We start from the raw sequence: 20,931 nt of genomic DNA, 5'->3' as shown, positions 1-20,931 counted from the left end.
AGCGTTTGATACCATAGATCATGTGATGCTTCTTGATAAGCTGGAAAATCTGGTAGGAATAAAAGGATCTGCCCTCTCTTGGTTCAGATCTTATTTATCTGATCGTTATCAATTTGTTTATCTGAATAATAAATCCTCTAATCATACTTTAGTTAAATATGGTGTTCCACAAGGATCAGTGCTTGGCCCTGTATTGTTCACACTCTACATGCTGCCACTGGGTCGACTAATCCGTAAGCATGGGATTCAATTCCACTGTTACGCTGATGACACACAACTGTATATATCAGCCAAACCCAATGATGTTGCTTGTCTACGTAAAATAACAGAATGTCTAACTGAAATTAAAGACTGGATGATGCAAAATTTTCTCATGTTAAATTCTGATAAAACTGAAGTCTTGTTACTAGGTACAGATACTCAGATACATTCACTCAGAAATGCTGCTATTAACCTTGATAATTCAACAGTAAAACAAAGTACCATCATTAAAAACTTAGGGGTAGCCTTTGATTTGACTCTCACATTTGATACCCACATATCCAATACAGTCAAAACCGCCTTCTTCCACCTAAGCAATATTGCCAAAATTCGGCATATTTTATCCTTAATCCTGGCAGGGAGCTTGTGCAAAGCGTTACACAAGCTTCAGTTAGTTCAAAATGCAGCAGCCAGGGTGCTCACTAGAGATATAAAATTTGAACATATCACCCCAGTTCTCTTGTCCCTACACTGGCTACCTGTAAAATTTCGCATTGACTATAAAATACTCCTCTTAGCTTATAAATCTCTAAATGGTTTAGGCCCGCAGTATTTTACTTCTCATACCTTATCGCCCGTCATGTACACTTCGTTCACAGGATGCCCATCTACTCTTTGTTCCCCACTTTAAGAAAAACACTGCAGGAGGAAGAGCCTTTTCTCACAAAGCTCCTCAACTCTGGAATAGCCTCCAATTACTGTTCGGGGCTCAGACACACTCTCAATCTTTAAATCTAGATTAAAAACCTACCTTTTCAAACAAGCTTTTGGTTAATCATTCACTTTCAGGTTACTCCTTCTCTATTGGTGTTCAGGCTGGTTTTCATATTATCACTGTTCTGTATTAACCCTGTCATACTACCAAAGCTACAGCTTTTTTAGTTAGCTTTCTAGTAACCTCCAACACGCTGTCTGTCGCTGGGTTCTCTTGCCTGACCCGTGGAAGCTTTTTTCACAGGACAAATTTGCCCGTTCTTTACCATGACCCTACTAACCTCTGTATTTTTATTTGTTCCCTTTGTCTGGTTTTCTCTCTCATGCTTTGAGATGTCCTGCTGCTCTCCAGGTGTTGCCCTGATCCAGCCCCTGTGTGTCCTGTACAAGATCCTGGCCTTGTCTCATCTACAATATCATGCTTGGCCATGCTGTTTTTTCTCAGATTAACTCTGCACCTACTTTTAACTTACACAGAATCCCTGATCACCTTCTCCTTCCTCAGACTCATACATCACTAATATACTACATTTATATTACTATAACCCCTTCATCTGTCATCATTCCACTTTTACTTCTGTTCTGTTCTCTGTTGTGTCTCCGGTGTCGACCCGAGGAGGATGGGTTCCCCGTATGAGTCTTGGTTCTTTTCAAGGTTTTTCCTCGTTTGCTGAGGGAGTTTTTCCTTGCCACTGTTGACCCTGGCTTGCTCATAGGAGGCTTGGACCTGGATCTCTGTAAAGCTGCTTTGTGACGACTTTTTGTTGTGAAAAGCCCTATATAAATAAAATTTGATTTCATTTGAACCACGTGTGTTAGCAGGATTATGCATCGGTGCATTCGGGTAGCCGCCTAGTGGCGGAAATTATACCTACATACAAAACACTAAACTACAGGCATACTAGACTTGAAGGATGAAAACAGGTAAATGAACAGTCTTTTGTACATGCTGCAGTGAAGGGCAATGAAACTCTGCCACTGAACTGATTTAGTCTGGAGAAATTCTTATGAAAAGACTTTTCTTTCCTAACATTTACTTCTGTAAAACTTGTTTATCTTCGTGTAATGTTTCAGAAAACAGCTCTGAATATTTTTGACAGAAATGTACAGCATTTGAAAAGGACTGTGTTTCTGAGTTTTCATTATGTTTCTGTAAACAATGGGAGAGCATTTACACAACACTTCATTTATTTACTATTTTCAGGCACTAAATTAACTCCCAGATCCACGTGGAAGACCTCAGTAAATTTTGTTGATGAGAACATTCAGTAAAATGCCCCATTTGATAAAAATAATATAAGAACATAGTGAACATGTGATGTGTGTAAAATATAAAGTGAATCATGAAGCTGAAGCAGCAGAGCCACGCCGTCAGACCTCCACAATCTGATATTTCAAACACTTTCACACATTTCTGTCAGAAATTAAAAGATAAAAAGCATGTCTTACCTGAGGATCTCCACTTTACTGTTTGAACTCTTCAGTCCATCAGAGATCAGCTTCACTTCTGATTCCTGCAGCTCAGTGTCACTGAGGTCCAGCTCTTTCAGGGAGGAGTTTGGTGATTTCAGAGCAGAGAAGTGAACTTCACAGGAATTCATGGTGAGTTTATACACATTCAGTCTGCAAAGTGTAGTGGAGTATAGACCGAATATGAATACCAGATGACCAGATCGAAATGACAAATGAAAAGTTTTGAATTAAAACTTTTCCAGTCTGAATAAGACCTTTCGTCTGTGACAAAATCCAACATTCCACAGGATTGTTTGTACCTGCGGGGTTGAAGGACTTTACAACCACGCACACGCACATAAGATCAAACACTCTCCAGGGCATCTGGATCCCCTAACCTCTTCAGGAACTCGAGATAACCGATTTTATGATACTTTAAGAGACAGGAACCTCAAACAAAGAAGAGAGCTTTTACGGCCGTCTATGACAATGGCACCTAAATGTCGGCTCCTTATCTCGAGCCCACTAAACAGGGCCAGCAAATGTTTAAACCAAAAGTGACCTCGAGTGAACCCCGTTGACTCACCTACACATGGATCAACAGCGACCCCAAATGGACACTGGCGAAACTACGCCTCGCTCGGAGTCGCCAAGACAATAGCGGAAAATAATCAAACTCTGATTATTTGTGTGTAAACAAATGTATTAATGTCACTTTCTGTACACTCAGATGAATGCTTATCTTCTAATGAAATGATGTATATTGCCGATTGTTTCTGTCACGAAAATCAGTTCTGTCTCTGAATATGGTAAACGGATTAATATCCCTTTTCAGCGTATCACCATGAATTGGACGTAAAACAACGTACTAAAGATGGAACCTTATGTAAACGTCTGATATTAATAGTCCAATGTACTCATTGTTATATGTTGATAACAGGTATAAGAATTTCGATACGCAAAATTCATATTCTTTCTCTGTGAACCAATGACTCAAAACCCCCTTTCTACTCTCTCCCCCTCGCGAGAGTCACGTGAGACTGAATTTGTGTCCAATCAGAAAGAGGACACCTCCCTTTAGGGCGTGACCGCGCCAGCCTTGAAAACACAGAGCAGCAACGCAGAAAAGAGTATCAAGGAAAAAGAATCAAGAGAAGAGTTCAGCCGACGAGAAGCAACAGCTCACGGAGAAGAGAACACGACAAGCAACAGCTCACGGAGAAGAGAACACGACAAACAACAGCGATGAAATTCGAGAAACTTTGAACAACGAAAAGACGCTTTTTTCTCCACGCCGACAACGAAACAAAGGAAAACCTCAGAGACTTCATTGAAAGCTTACGAGAGACGTCTCGAAATTAGCTAAGAGTATGAAGTTTTACTAATACGTCGAGTAATTTGAATATCCTTCTTTTCTTTTAATCTTGTTTATGTTTTATTACCCATCGAAGTGTGATCTCACGAGTGATCAAAGCGGGTGAAACTTATTTGTGGCCAGGATAAGATGTCAACCTTTGGTTAATCGATAGCAGATATATTAACGTTATAAGCTGATTCCTGAAGACATTACTCCGGGAAAACTGAACCACGAGACTAGCTAATACTCTGAAAAAGCCGCTCCATTCCGGTGGAAACCAGCCACGCCTGTTAAATCCAAAGAAGGGAAATCTCGATCGACGCAGCCCAGCTTGGAATCGAAAGTCTTCAACTCAACCGGAAAGAGATCATCCATAAGCGGGCCTGTTTCTCACCACGTGGGAACGAAGAGAACACCCCAGGACACGGAGATTAAACAGCAGGACGCGACGGCTCGGTGAAACGGCGAACGAGTAAGCTAGCGTATTTCGCATTTTTCCAGGAGCTAATGTTTAAATAAAATCTCTTTATAATTTACCATTTATTAACCTTAGTTAGCAACAATTTAATCACAAGACAGCAGCGCCTAGCTCACCTTAAGGTCAAAATCGAGTTTCCCTGCGGTGATACCGTGAGATCATAAGGCTAAGCTATGTTAATTAAATATATTCTCTTTATTAATAAAACTCTCATTATTTGAAATCACAGTGTTTGCAATTTGTTCATTATTTTCCTGAAAATCCTGACGTACTCACTTAGCGTGATTATTATTCATTCTCAAACTAATTATTAATGTTTTAATTGCCTAAGCCAATTATAAGTTTTAATTAATATCATTAAGTCAAATATCAAGAGATTGGAGGAGTTTGAATAAGGTCAACGCTATAAAAACTATAAATATAAATATAGTGTAGTGTAGTAAGGTACACCACAAATACATATACATATAATTTTATAATTGTTAATTTGTTTTATAGCCTTGACCTTATTCAAACTCCTCCAACCTCTGATATTTGACTGAGTGAAATTAATTAAGATTTATAATTGTCTTAAGCAATTAAAACATTAATAATTAGTTTGAGAATGAATAATAATCATGCTAAAATGAGTACTTCAGGATTTTCAGGAAATAACGAACAAATTGTAAACACTGTGATTTCAAATAATGAGAGTTTTATTAATAAAGAGAAGTATTTAATTACATAGCACAACCTTGTAATCTCACGGTGTCCGGCAGGGGGAACTGATTCGAGCTTAAAGGTGAGCTAGGCGCTTCTGACTTGTGACTAAAGTTACTAGCTAAGGTTTAATTAATACAGAATTTATCAAGAACTTAATTCGGTGTTCAGCTCTGGAAATGCATAAGTTTAGCTTACTTTTCGTCGATTCTCACCACTCGTTGCGTACAAAGGCTCTCTGAGGTCCTGGGAGTTATGGCGTCTTGCTTGATTTCGCGGTCTCAGAAGTTTCCAGGCTGAGTCCGCATGGAGGCTTTTCTTCGTCGGTTGAGTCGCCTTGGCGTACTCGGAGCGTGATGATGCCGGCGGCAGAATCCTCTGGCTCAGTGTCGTGAGTGGGAGCGTCCAACTATATGGACGTTTGGACGAAATTTCCGCTGGTTGCTGCAGTTCCAGAACTGAAACCGCTTCAATAAACTCACTTATTCTAAGACTTCCTGGTGTATCGGCAGTGTTTCCTTACTCTGGCCACGAATAAGTTCACCTGCTTCGATCAGTCGTGAGATTAAACTTAGATTGGGTTATAAGCCATAAACACGATTAAAAGAAAAGAAAGATATTCAAATTACTCGACGTATTAGTAAAACTTCATACTCTTAGCTAATTTCGAGACGTCTCTCGTAAGCTTTAAATGAAGTCTCTGAGTTTTTCCTTTGTTTCGTCGTCGTCGTGGAGAAGAGAGTTTGTTGTTCAAAGTTTTCTCGTCGGCGTCCTCTCTTTCCAGCTTTCTTTCGTGGTCCGTTACTTCTGTAGAGTCCTCGCAACTCTTCAGAACTTCGAACTGAATGTGAGCAGTCGAGCTGCTGTTTTTCAAGGCTGGCGCGGTCACGCCTTAACGGGAGGAGTCCTCTTTTTGATTGGACGCGAGTTCAGGCTCACGTGACTGACTCCATGAAACAGAAAAGTGGGAAGGCTGGATCAAAGATCTTTTAAACAATAAGTAATAAGATAGACATTTCCCGTATCGAAATTTCCTATTCGTATTAGTAACATACAATAATGAGTATACTGGGTTATTAATATCAAACAGTTACATAAGGTTTCATCTTTATGTCCCATTCATGACGATACGCTGGAAAAGTATATTAGTTCGTTTAATCCTATTCAGAGGTAGGATTTCTCTTCATGATAGAAACAGTCCACAATATACACATTTCATTAGGAGGTAGGCATTCATCAGAGGGTACAGAAAGTGACATCAATACATTTGTTTAATACACAAATAATTCAGAGTTCGACTATTTTCCGTCATGGTTTCCGGCGACTCCGAGCGAGGCGTAGTTTCGCCAGTGTCCATTTGGTGTCGCTGTTGATCCATGTTTTGGTTGATGATTCCCGGGAGTTCACTCGAGGTCACTTTTGGTTTAAACATCTGTTGGCCCTGTTTAGTGGGCTCGAGATAAGGAGCCGACATTTAGGTGCCATTGTCATAAATGGCCGTAAAGGCTCTCTTCTTTGTTTGAGGTTCCTGTCTCTTAAGAGTATTATAAAATAGGTTATCTCCTGAAGAGAGGGGTTGTTGGGACCATGTGTTACTTTTAAAGTGTCTCTCTCTAGTCTTTGATGTTAGATCTTATGTGTGTGCGTGTTTGTGGGGCTTTGCACCCCCGCGGGCACAGACAGTCCTCTGGAATGTGACTTGGTCGCAGAGGAAAGGTCCTATTCAGACTGGAGAAGTTTTAATTCAAAACTTTTCATTTCTTCATTTCAATCTGTCCAAATCTGTCTTCGGTATTCATATTTGTCCATACTCCACTACAATAGAAATATATTTATATTTTTCGGTGTATCTTAGTACACTACAAAAGCAAAGTAAATACAGCACAGTTCAAACAGAATGTGGATTTCAGACTCAGAATCAGTTTAATGAGATTAATGAGTAAAAAAATACTTTCCATTATTTACATTATTCAGAGGGGCATTAATAACAGACTCAGTCTGAACATTTTTTCTGAAATGAGGGGTAGTGAGGGGGGAACAGAGGAGGAGGAGTAAGAATGGGTTGTGGAGTAGTGAGGGGGACACAGAGGAACTGAGGAAGACAGAGAGCAGCACAAATGCGTAGAAGTGTCCCAAATGAAAAACAGGACTGAGAGGATAGATGAGGCAAGTTAGTAACCAAAGCAACTGAGAGAAAGTGTGACATTGTTTTCCATTTTCATTGTCTGTGTGTGTTTCTAGAGTGTGGGACGTTGTCCAGGACAGATCACAAAACATAATCACAAGTACCTCACTGGCTTAAACAGAGACCACTGTCCTTTAGCTGTTCTGAAACTGGGAGCTCGAATCCCCAGTGGGTCGCCAAAAAAAGGGAGGGGTCATGAGATGTTTCTCTGTATCAAATGGGTTTTTAAATAAATTTTTTAACATTAAAATCTACTGCTTTTTCACTAGTTTTTTCAAAATAAAGACATTTTTACCAGTATTAGATGCTCCAAGGGCTCCATTAGGAGCTGTAGCCAAGATGTTACTGTGTTGTCTCCTTTTGTCCCATCACACTAATACCGGAAGTATGTCACAGCGGCTACTGTGCCGGTACACACAGCAGAACAGCGGCTCCTGTGCCGGTACATCCAGCAGAACAGCGGCTACTGTGCCGGTACACCCAGCAGAACAGCGGCTACTGTGCCGGTACACCCAGCAGAACAGCGGCTACTGTGCTGGTACACCCAGCAGAACAGCAGCTACTGTGCCGGTACACCCAGCTGAACAGCAGCTACTGTGCCGGTACACACAGCTGAACAGCAGCTACTGTGCCGGTACACCAAGCAGAGCAGCAGCTATTGTGCCGGTACACACTGCAGAACAGCGGCTATTGTGCCGGTACACCCAGCAGAACAGTGGCTATTGTGCAGGTACACCCAGCAGAACAGCAGCTACTGTCCCGGTACACACTGCAGAGCAGTGGCTACTGTGCCAGTACACCCAGCAGGACAGAGGCTACTGTGTGGGTACACCCACCAGAATAGCAGCTATTGTGCCAGTAGACACTGCAGCACAGTGGCTACTATGCCGGTACACCCAGCAGAACAGTGGGCCCTGTGCCGGTAGACACTGCAGCACAGTGGCTACTGTGCCGGTACACCCACCAGAATAGTAGCTATTGTGCCAGTAGACACTGCAGCACAGTGGCTACTATGCCGGTACACACAGCAGAACAGCGGGCCCTGTGCCGGTACACACTGCAGCACAGTGGCTACTGTGCCGGTACACCCACCAGAACAGCAGCTATTGTGCCGGTACACCCAGCAGAACAGCGGCTACTGTGCCGGTACACCCAGCAGAACAGCGGCTACTGCGCCGGTACACACTGCAGAACAGCGGCTACTGCGCCTGTACACACAGCAGAACAGCGGCTCCTGTGCCGGTACACACAGCAGAACAGTGACTCCTGTGCCGGTACACACAGCAGACAAGCGGTTGGTCCGGAGTCTACACGGAATTAATGGGCGCAAAGCAGGACCACACCCTGGAGGGGCGCCATTCCTTTTCAGGGCGAATGTCAATATTATACAAATAATTTTATTTTGTTTGCAATGTAAATTGAGGGGTGGCACGGTTGCACAGCAGGTAGTGTCGCAGTCACACAGCTCCATGGGCCTGGAGGTTGTGGGTTCGATTCCCGCTCCAGGTGACTGTCTGTGAGGAGTTGGTGTGTTCTCCCTGTGTCCGTGTGGGTTTCCTCCGGGTGCTCCGGTTTCCTCCCACAGTCCAAAAACACACGTTGGTAGGTGGATTGGCGACTCAAAAGTGTCCGTAGGTGTCAGTGTGTGAGTGAATGTGTGTGCGTGTGCGTTGCTCTGTGAAAGACTGGCGCCCCCTCCAGGGTGTATTCCCGCCTTGCACCCAATGATTCCAGGTAGGCTCTGGACCCACCGCGACCCTGAACTGGATAAGCGGTTATAGATAATGAATGAATGAAAGAATGAATGTAAATTGGAGTTGTTTATGGCGACCTTTACAGCGACATTTATAATAGACAGATATTGACACTACCATGCAGCTGACTTTCTGCACAGTATCCTTGTGTTTTCCTGCTCTGCTCACTTTTTGTCTCAAGATTATTAACTAACTATATACATTTAGCTCAGGTGGGAAAACCAAACTAGAGCAGTATGGATTTCTCTGTTTCAATGTAGAATTTAAGCCTAAAATTAAGCTTGTGCAGTTGTAGAAGAGCTGAAAATTCCTCATGGATGATGTTAAAGGTATCTGGCTAAATGAGTAATACTGTTTTGTTAAATACCCCCAGGGCTTGGAGATATGTAAAATTAGTGACATATATTTTGGCTGTTAAAAGGTAATACTGACTTTTTATTATTAATGTGTGTTGACTAGTAAAACATCAGAAAATTCTTGAACTACAAGCTATTTATTTAACATTGTTAAATTGTTTATATAACATATTTTACAAGCCAATATAAGAAATAAGGAATAGGTATAATAATATTTATAAAAATAAGTATTCTCCTTAAAATTACACCTTCAAAAACACTGTGGCGTTGCTACTACAGGCTCTGTACTAATTATTGATCGCAGCAACACCTGGTAGAGACCTGCCCATTGAAGGATGAGTATCCAAAGTTTCCAAAGCATCATATGGACTGCAGTCTGTAACTGTAGAACAAAGGGCTGCTGTATGGTCAGTGAAGTTGAGAGAATGGACAGAAATATTGTGGTCAGAATATTATCACATGACTGTGTATTCTAAAATGTAATTGAAAGAGCTCTGGCTGACACTGTGTATCAACATTAATCTACTGGGACAGACCAATGTGACAGCGATTTACAAAAACTAAATCTCAAACATAAAAAATCGATTATAAATATATCCAGTATCAAAAATTTCTTTGAAATATATTTGGGACCAACACAGTATGTTCTAAAATATATATATATAACCAGGATTCCAGCACTCACAATTTTCCTATCTGGAATAACGTAAGATAATTTAGTCTTTCCAAAGTCTGCATCAAAGGATGTGTGTACCGGCAGAGGACCCGCTGTTCTACTGTGTGTACCGGCAGAGTAGCCGCTGTTCTGCTGTGTGAACAGGTGTTACACCAAATTCTGTGATCGTCGAGTTCAGTGACCCTAGAAGGAACTATTTCATAGCCTTGATATATAGGGTTTGCGCCCAATGATTCCAGGTAGGCTCTGGACGCACTGCAACCCTGAATTGGATAAGCGGTTACAGATAATGAATGAATGAATGAATGATATATAGGGTCACAATCTCTGACAGCTGCCGTCAGAATATGTGGCCCCCACTGAATCTCCATATAAAATTCATGAACATTCCTGTTTAAGTACATTTATGTAGTTAATATTCAGTGGGGTCACAAATTCTGCCAGCAGCTGTCAAAATTTCTGACCCCTATGCTGGAAATGAAGTAGTCCTCTCTAGGGTCACAAAACAAGACGGTCACAGAAATCGGTTCTGCTGGGTGTACCAGCACAGGAACCGCTGTTCTGCAGTGTGTACCAGCACAGGAACCGCTGTTCTGCAGTGTGTACCAGCACAGTAGCCGCTGTGCTGCAGTGTGTACCGGCACAGTAGCCACTGTTCTGCTGGGTGTACCGGCACAGTAGCCATTGTTCTGCAGTGTGTACCAGCACAGTAGCCGCTGTTGTGCAGTGTGTACCAGCACAGTAGCCGCTGTGCTGCAGTGTGTACCAGCACAGTAGCCGCTGTTCTGCTGGGTGTACCGGCACAGTAGCCGTTGTTCTGCAGTGTGTACCAGCACAGGAGCCGCTGTTCTGCAGTGTGTACCAGCACAGTAGCCGCTGTGCTGCAGTGTGTACCGGCACAGTAGCCGCTGTTCTGCTGCGTGTACCGGCACAGTAGCCGCTGTTCTGCTGTGTGTACCGTCACAGTAGCCGCTGTTCTGCTGGGTGTACCGCCACAGTAGCAGCTGTTGTGCTGGGTATACTGGGACAGCAGCCGCTGTTCTGCTGGGTGTCCCGGCACAGTAGCCGCTGTTCTGCTGTGTCTACCGGCACAGAGCCGCTGTTCTGCTTTTGGTACCGGCACAGTAGACTTTGTTCTGCAGTGTGTACCAGCACAATAGCCACGGTGACATACTTACAGTATTAGCGTGATGGAACACATGGGGACAGCACATTAACATCTCAGCTACAGCTGGCTCTAAGGGCGGCACAGTGGAGCAGCAGGTAGTGTTGCAGTCACACAGCTTCAGGGACTTGAAGGATGTGGGTTCGAGTCCTGCTCCGGGTGACTGTGAGGATTGTAGTCTGTTCTTACTCAAAAGTGTCCGTAGGTGTGAGTGTGTGTGTCCCTATGAAGGACTGGCACCTCCTCCAGGGTGTGTTCCTGCTTTAACTTAAACATTATTAATATATACACTCAGCTGTTAATGTAAAACCTCCTTCTAAGAGTAAACAGCCATTCCCTGCAACATAAATATAAATCATTCTGAATTTCAAACACTTTTAGCTAATCTCTGCCCAAATCAAAGACACGCCTTTATTAAATGGTCTCTTCATAAACAGAGCATAGTTTACTGTTTCTTCAAAGCTGAATCGATCAGGAATGAAATCACAGAAATCTCACCTGATTATCTCCAGTGTACAGTGTGAACTCCTCCATCCCTCAGAGACCAGCTTCACTCCTGAATCCTGCAGGTCAGTCTGACTGAGGTCCGGCTCTTTCAGGGGTGAGTTTGGAGAGTTCAGAGCAGAGCAGAGCCTTTCATAGGAATTCAGGGTGAATTTACAGTCTGTGAGTCTGCAAGGTAAAGTAAATACAGGAGAAAGTGAAGTTAAAATAGAGAATGTGAAATTCAGACTCATGTGAATCAGGAATTATGAGATTTTCATACATCAGTATTTCTCCAATATTAATTATTCAGGGGTGTGTACATTATGAGCTCAATCTGAACATGTGTTCTGAATGTTATTCTGAATATTTTAGTGCTATTTACATTCTATTTCCACAGAGAATTTCACTCCAAACTAAACACTCTTCACTCTTCTTTCACAAACAGAAACAGAGCGAGAGTAATCTACAGTCGGCTGGAGCAGGAGAATACACACATAAGAGCAGGGGAGTGAGTGACTGGTCTTAGTCTCACTTTAGCCCAGGGTCTAGTCTCTAGTCCTTCCTTGAACTGATTGTCTTCTGTCGTGTCTTATGTAGTCGTAGTAGTCCCTCTGTTCACAACAGCATTAATATCATTACTTTACTAACTCTGTTAACGTCTTCAGTGGGCTGTAGCACATTTCCATTTTCCTTTCACAGATAAACTATGGTGTTGTGCTCTATCACAGCTTTTTAGAGAACTGCAAATGGAGCCCTGACTGTGTTAGGCCTGTGAAGAAATGTGTCAAAAACTGGATACGCGGTTACAGGTAATGAATGAATGAATGTGTCAGGATCGCGGGGACTGATGGAGGCAGACGCACTCACTATAACACAAAATACTTTTATTTATACAAAAGATAACAAAACAATGACAGACAGGATACTTAGACAAAGAGAGCTAATAGACTAGAGACAGAAACCACAAGTACACAAAGCCCAGGAAAGGAAACACTAACAGACCAGAGAGCGAAATAGACAAACTAAGCACAGCAAAGGAAAAGAAGGAAAAAGACCAGAGAAAGAGAGAGACACAAACCGACTTGATAGGGATGAGAAAGAGGAACCAACAAGACAAACAGACAAGCAAATGAGGAATGTCCAACAAACAAACACAGCGACAAGGGAACTTAAATGCACACCACAGACAAGGAACACCTGGGACAGCCAACGAGAGGACAGGATTACAAATGACACTGATGAGGACACTGACAAGGAGGAGGAACAAAGGCAGGACCAGGGCGGAGACATGAACAATAACAAACCAAGCCATGTGCAATAGCACATGGCGGGGGGAAAAAGGCATGACAGGACAAGGGCATGACAGGATGAGTACACAAGGAAAACCTTGTCTCCCTTTTTCCTTTTCTCAATGCATTTAAGGAATGTAGCACGTCACATGTTTAGCATCATCACAGATTTTCTGAAATGCAGCATATTAAGTATTATTATTATTATTATTATTATTATTATTATTATTATTATTCATTCATTCATTCATTATCTGTAACCGCTTATCCAATTCAGGGTCGCAGTGGGTCCAGAGCCTACCTGGAATCATTGGGCGCAAGGAGGGTAATACACCCAGGAGGGGGCGCCAGTCCTTCACAGGGCAACACACTCACACCTAGGGACACTTTTGACTCACCAATCCAGCTACTAATGTGTGTTTTTGGACCGTGGACACAGGGAGAACACACCACACTCCTCACAGACAGTCACTAGGAGCGGGACTTGAACCCACAACCTCCAGGTCCCTGCGACACTACCTGCTGCAGTACAATACTGTAAATTATTATTATTATTATTATTATTATTATTATTATTTTAATCAGAGCAGGAGAATACACTCATTATCCACATGGACATTCATCCAAAATCTCACCTGAGAGTCTCCAGTTTACAGTTTGAACTCTTCAGTGCCTCAGAGATCAGCTTCATTCCTGAATCCTGCAGCTCAGTCTCACTGAACTCCAGCTCTTTCAGGGGTGAGTTTGTTGATTTCAGAACAGAGCAGAGAGTTTCACAGGAATTCATGGTTGGCTTACAGCCAGACAATCTGCAACACAATGTAAACACAGTGCATAATACAGTAAAAAACGTGAAGGTGAGGAACTGTCTGTTAGTTTGGTTTGTTAGAGCAAATGTGAACGCTTCCATTTGACACTGGTGCTCACCAAACAAACAGCAACTCCTTTTTTATTCTGTGCAGTGGAGGAATTTCAGGTGCTGTTTTGACTCCTTAATCCATTTGACGACGTATTGTTGTGTTTCCAGTTGAAAAAAATACCACCAGGTACACAGCCCCAAGAAGTGCATTAAGCTCAGTGTGGGGCATTGTTCAGACGACAAAACTAATGTCATAAACGCGTCGCTTGCGAACGTCATACATCATCGCTTTTTTAAAATACATCTTTGGTTCAGGACCAAATCAGGACTAAAATATAACAATGTATGAATTTACATATTTGGTCCAACCCAAGGACACTGAACTACAAGTCTGAACACTCCTTGAAATTCAGCCTCACAGGAATCAAAAATCAGATTTGCTGCTTTTTTGGGGGATTTGTGTGAGATACAGTGTGAGTGAGAGAAAACAAGAGAAAGACATCAGTCTTATCCATGTTCATCAAACTCCACTTGTTCTGTAATGTCTCATTCATTTTATTTATCACATCCTAATTATACACACAGTGAGGAACGTCTACTCACCGTAAAACAATCTGGAAATTTGTCTCAGTCAACAACAACACTGAAATATATATAAAAATAAAAACATTTTAAAACATGTAGAAACAACACTCACATGGCCTTTCTGCAGTTGCTCACAGCTGGGATCAGTCTCCAATAACCCTTCTCAGTGGTGTTGTACGTCCTCAAGTCCAGTTCATCCAGCACCTCATTTGAGTTCACGAGCATGTAGGCTAACGCTAAACACTCTCCAGTAGACAGTTTCTTATCTGAGTGTTTCTCTGATTTGAGATACTCCTGGATTTTACTGGATAAAGAGGAGTCGTTCATTTCAGTGAGACACAGGAATAGATTGATAGATCTGTCAGAAGGAAGGTCCTCTCTTTGTATTACCCATTTAATGTACTGAACTGTTTTCTTGATGCTCTCAGAGCTGCTCACTGTGTGTGTCAGTAGGTCCTGCAGGAGTTGTTGATTGGACTCCAGTGAGATGCCCAACAGAAAACGGAGAAACAGATCCAGGTGTCCAGTCTTACTCTTTAAAGCTGTGCGCACAGCTCCCTTCAGCAGTTCATCAAGTGAAACACTATGAGACCACTTCATGTTTTTTGGCTTCAGAAGCTTCAGTTCCTCCATGTTGTTGTTCACACAGCAGTGAAACACATAGAAAGCAGCTAGGAACTCCTGAAAGCTCAGATGCACAAAGCAGTAAACCTTCCTCTGGTAAAGCACAGACTCCTCCCTAAAGATCTCAGTGCAAATCCCAGAGTACACTGAGGCCTCAGTGACATCAATCCCACACTCTCTCAGGTCGTCTTCATAGAACATCACATTGCCCTTCATCAGCTGTTTGAAAGCCAGTTCAGACAGTTTCAGAAACATCTTCCTGTTGGATCTCAGGAGTTCCTGCAGAGTTCCTCTCTCATCTTCCTCCTCATACTTCTCCTTCCTCATGATTGTCTGAGTGCACAGGAAGTGTGAGTACATTGCAGTCAGAGTTTTAGGGATTTCTGTGGTCCCTTGTTTCATGATTCGCTGAAGCACAGTTGCTGAGATCCAGCAGAAGACTGGAATGTGGCACATGATGTGGAGACTCCTCGTCGTCTTAATGTGGGAGATGACACTGTCGGCTTGGTGTCGGTCACTAATCCTCTTCCTGAAGTACTCCTCCTTCTGTGGATCATTGAATCCCTGAATTTCTGTCACACGGCTGATGTACTGAGAGGGGATCTGATTGGCTGCTGCTGGTCTGGAGGTTATCCAGATGTGAGCAGAGGGAAGCAGGTCTCCTTTGATGAGGTTTGTCATCAACACGTCCACTGAAGACACCTTGGTCACGTCTGACACTTTCTCACCCTCTGAGAACTTCAGTGGAATTCTGCTTTCATCGAGGCCGTCAAATATGAACACAGTTTTACATACGTCATATTCCTTTGTGTCCAGACCTCGAAGCTCAGGATGGAGGTCACACAGAAATCCATGAAGACTGTACTGTTTGTCTTTAATCAGGTTCAGCTCTCGGAATGGAAGCACAAACATGAACTCTATATCCTGATTGGCTTTTCCTTCAGCCCAGTCCAGAATGAACTTCTGCACAGAGACAGTTTTTCCAATGCCAGCAATGCCTTTAGTCAGAACGCTTTTAAGTTTTTCCACTTGTGTATCTCTATCTTCTTCTCCTTCTTTACGTCTCACATCTTCATCCATCACAGCTCTGGTGTCGTCTTCTTCCATTTCTCCCACCGTACACTGTACAGGGTTAAATATGTCTAAACAGTTTATTGGTGTATCTGGCAGGTTTTGTTTCCAGGGTTTGTTTTCAATCTGTAAAACTTCATGTTCTTCATTCACTCCTTCCCTCTCTCCCTCGATGATGTAGAGCTGAGTGTAAACCCTGTTCAGGAGGATTTTATTCTCTTGTGTTTTGAATCCCTCAAATAAGCTCTCGTACTTGTTCTTCAGGCTGATTTTGTTTCTCTCCGAGACACTGAGCAGGACACCATCCACTGGTGTGTATTCATCCAGCTCCATGGACTCCTCCGTGTGTGGAAACTGAACAGAGCCTGTTTTAAACCTCCTTCTGCAGCAGGGACAGGTCAAGTCTCCTGAGTGGACAGACTGGTCCCTAAGGCTCCTGATGCACTGTCTACAAAAAGAGTGTCCACAGGTGATAGAGACTGGATCTGTCTGAATCTGCTCACACACTCCACACCTGGAACCATCCTGGAGTAGCACAGCTCTCTTAGAGCTATGAGAGTGAGTGAGAGAGACACAGAGAGAGAGAGAGGGGGGGGGATTGCAGAGCTATTTCTTGTGATCACGCACAATCTTAAATTATTTGTGCAGGAGAACACATATATATTATATAATCTAGTGCTGTTTTTCACTGGACACACCAAAGTTCTACAGGACAAACAGACTGAATCTGAACCTCTTTTATCCCATTTGCAAACTTTTCAAGTAACTTCATCTTGACATGTTTCTTTTCGGCACACTTAGGAAAATATTGGCTTATGTGGTTAGTCATTGACGACTGATTTTTGGTAGACTGAAAATACTTCAAATGTGATCTCTGTTCTCAACTCCAGCCACTTCATGAAGATAAAAAAAATGTTTAATCAAAGAAGCAGTGCACACCCACACCACAGTCAGTAGAGAAGCTGTGTTGCAGTTCTGGGCCGACCTGAATATTACAATAATACAACATGAAAAAACTACAACGAGGAGTCAACAACTCCATATGACCTACAGTATTGTTTTTCCTGACTGAGCTGATTTTGAAACACAGAGGGGTTCCTGATACACAGCTTGTAAGCCTGACAACAGATGTGGATTTTAATTTTCAGAAAGAAAGAAAATATATAACTCAACATCTTCAGTGTAGTTCCTGATGACATTACCTACTGGGAACATGTGCAAGAGAGAACAAATAAAGATCCAAAAACTAAACCTTGTGAGAAAGAAAAAAAAATCTTCCAAGGAAACTATGATGTGTTTCATAATGCAGCAGTGCACACCATAAAGTGAAGATGTGCTGCTGTTTTTGTGTCTCACCTCGAAACATTACAGCTTCTTTCTTTCCTGAAATTAATAGGAAAATCCATTGAGATGTTGCTCTTCATTGACATACAGCTGGGCTCTGGAGGTTCTGCTCTGAAATAGAAAGTGGAGTAAAGAGAAAGAGTTCAGTGTGGATATTTGGTGAAAGCTACAACTGATTTTGTTTGAGTGTTTTCTATGAATCACAGGTGGCCATATCACACAGTATACCACTGACCAGTCTGAGATTATATAAATGTTTAGTGTTTTAGATTTGGTCAATTAATCTAAGGGGCCTTCAGTTCAGTATTTTCCTGATTTGGTTTTTGATGATTTTGTGATTTTCACAGAGATATAAACTTCACAGAGCTGGTCATTATCGCCTGGACGTGCTGGCCCCCTCCGTAGCTCATGCTGTCCTTTCTTCGGGGTCCAACATGCACCAGGCTGCATTCTTGATTCAGTGTCTGCTTCACAGGGTGTGAATTTAGTTTCCATATAGCTTGTGTTGTACAGAGTCAATTGACTGATAGGGAATGTAAGGTTACGCGTATATCCACAGTTCCCTGAAGAAGAAAAGCAAGGTACCTACCCTTGTTGCTACACGTCATCTACCTTCCAGGTGTGATTAGAGGTGTCTTCAGTCAGATATGAAAGGGACATGATATCCCACACAGCTTATGCTGTACCTCGTTTCTCTTCTTCAGGGAACAGTGGTTATATGCACATCCTTACTTTAATAAGTGATAATATAGTGAGGGCAATGTTCCCACCAAACTTTGCGTGCATTTGACAAAGACTGTGACAACCGCATTCTTTTAAAAGTTTTAGAGGGTGATACTAGAGTCCAATGGCCTCACTCGCATCAAATGACAGAAGAACTCCACATTTTTATCAAACTGTAACAAGTCTGTGAAATATATCTGAAATGACAATGAAGCCTCTTTAATTTGAAATCAGAATGTGCACACACAAGCTTTCAATTAATTTTCCCATCTCTACAAATGATACGAATGTAATGGCTCTTTTCAACAACAACCACTGCATCAAGGAAGTAAGTGTTCCATAAAGCAGCAGTGTACACCACGGTCAGAAGTGAAGATGTGCTGCTGTTTTTATGTCTTACCTCAGACCATTACAGCATCTTTCATTACTGAAATTATAAGGATCTTTCATTGAGTTGTTGCTCTTCATTGACACACTGCTGGACTCTGGAGGTTCCGCTCTGAACATCTGCTGTCTGAAATATAAAGTGGAGAATAGAGAAAAAGTTCAGTGTGGATATTTGGAAAAAAATACAGCTGACGTTCAGGGGAGTGGAAAAGGGAAAGGGGTGGGTCGGCAGAATTTGTGAAAGTACGTAACCTGCCACACCAGACAATAAAATACTGGACCTGTTTTATGCCCACACAGGAGGAGGCATTACTCATCACCCCTACCTGCCCTTGGAAGATCAGATCATAATCTGGTTCATCTTATGCCTGTGTACAAACCCCTTGTACTTAGGAAACCAGCCATCACCTGCACAGTGAAGAAATTGTCTGAGGAGACAGAAGAAGCTCTGAGAGAGAGAGAGAGAGTGCACTGAATTTCACCCACTGCATAACACATGTCAAGTTCTGTGTGGAGAACACTGTACGTGCTAAGTCTGTTCTGTTTCTCAAAAAACAACCCTGCTATAAGCCTGCTTTCTCTCCTGTAAGAAAAAAGAGAGATTCTAGCTTCTAGATAAGGAGCTAAGGACGAGCTGAGAGCCGTGCAGAGGGAGCTGAGTAGGGAGATCTGGGAGGGGAAAGCCAATTGGAGAACAACAGGGGAGTACAGAGAACTGATACAGGACTTTGTAGAGTGGTGTATGCCGTATCACCTCCAGGTAATTTCAGGGAAGATCAAAGAAATGGTGGTGTATTTCCACAGGAGCAGAAATAACTCCTCCGATGCAGTACCTGAGTTTTCACCTCAACAATAGTCTGGACTGGTCAGATAACACTAGAGCACTTTACAAGAAAATAACAGAGCACACTAACCTTGCTCAGGATCATTTTTAAACACAGCTGTAGCATCAGCAATATTTATGTAGTGGTCTGATGGGGCAGCTGCATATCGGTTGCAGATAGCAGGAGACAGAATACATTTATTAAGAAGACCAGCTCTCTCCTGGGAAGTCCCATAGACCTAGTAGACCTAGTGTTGGGGCAAAGTAGGATGTTACCCAAATAAGGATCCATGCAGGAGAAATTTGCAGGACTCTGTAATCGTCCCCTCTGTAGGACTATTAAAGTATTGTCTCATCTAAGATCAGCTCTGTGGAGTGAGTGTGTGGTCTGAGAGCATGGAGAAAAACACACTGGTCTGTACAGATAAACATCATCTCATACAAGAATGTACCCATAGTTACAGTGGCTCTTGCTTGGAGAAATGCCCTAAAAGTGTTGTTCCTTGCTGCTTGAGCCTGTGTATACACCAAAAAAAAAAAAAAGCTTTTCTTCTGCACAATTCTATATGTCACTGTTCTGTGTGAAGTTTTGCAATTGCCCCACGATTCAGGAGTTCCTGTATGTCAAAGAAAACCAGAGGTAATAAGCCTCAACCACAAACGAGGGCAGAATTTATACTAGGTGCAGACTCAGGTATTTGGGACAAGTGTAATAACGCCCTAATAAGCCATTAGCAGACATTATTAACTGGTTTGAACTAAAATAATGAAAGACTGTCTCTGATAGGAGCAAACTCATTTTCATCCGTGTTTCTTCATCAAGTTATAAAACAGACGTTATACTGACACCTACTGGTCTGGATGTTTGAGGTTCTGTACCAAAATCTCATTTAAAAATGGGCCTCTAAGGGAAAGAATGTAAGAAATACCAATTTAAACCAAGTTAAACCAATCATAAATATCTTATAGCTTATTTAAATTATTAACAGATGATAACTCACTTTGTGTGACAGGTTCCACTGCTGACGTCTGTTGTGTTTTGAGGCTCCATCATGAAGTTATCACAGACACAACTGGAGGCTGGACATGCTGCTTTCTGCTCGGTTGGAAGAGGTTTTGATTTAAAGCAATACTAGGATTCGGGAATATCTGAAATTCTTAAAAAAACATAAAGAAAATACATTTACCCCTGAACAAGTTAAAACTCATTACTTCAACAAAATCTTCCCCTTAGATTTCATTAGATTTGTTAGATTTCATCACTAATCGACACATGCTCACAACATTAGAACGTCTCGTGCGTGAGGAAAGTCAGACTACGATTATTCCAGCTTTTCCCAGAAACACAGTTAAACAGCTGCATGGCTATCAACATCTTTACACTGGTCAATCAAACTCAAACGTCAACACCTCATGATCCCTCCCAATAACTCATCCATAAATGATTATGAGTTCAGAGATCATCACATGGTTCACACATGAAGTAAAACACCAAGTTTCTGTTTCTCTTAAATATAAACAGTTCAAAAGAAACTAATGAACCTTAATATACTCTGAACATAACACTAAATGTTTAGGACCACTCAGTGATATCACTCTCAATCACAAAATGTCAAAATGACCTGCCAAATCTGCAGCATAAT

General features: G+C 42.1%; 1 protein-coding gene across 1 annotated transcript in view; it reads right to left on the bottom strand.

The window, feature by feature from the left end:
• The window catches only part of LOC136685442 (NACHT, LRR and PYD domains-containing protein 3-like), a 41,260-nt gene extending 20,921 nt beyond the window's left edge, over positions 1-20,339 (bottom strand). The window contains exons 1-4 of the mRNA XM_066659374.1: positions 20,290-20,339; positions 18,479-18,592; positions 14,429-16,459; positions 13,508-13,681 (exon numbers count right to left, since the gene is read on the bottom strand). Coding sequence (XP_066515471.1) covers positions 13,508-13,681; positions 14,429-16,459; positions 18,479-18,592; positions 20,290-20,339 — 2,369 coding nt within the window. The remainder of the gene's footprint in view (positions 1-13,507; positions 13,682-14,428; positions 16,460-18,478; positions 18,593-20,289) is intronic.
• Positions 20,340-20,931: the final 592 nt, after the last annotated feature.

This window comes from Hoplias malabaricus, unplaced genomic scaffold, assembly GCF_029633855.1.
Source record: "Hoplias malabaricus isolate fHopMal1 unplaced genomic scaffold, fHopMal1.hap1 scaffold_173, whole genome shotgun sequence".
Lineage (NCBI taxonomy): Eukaryota > Metazoa > Chordata > Actinopteri > Characiformes > Erythrinidae > Hoplias > Hoplias malabaricus.
This window is presented reverse-complemented; position numbering and strand designations above follow the sequence as displayed.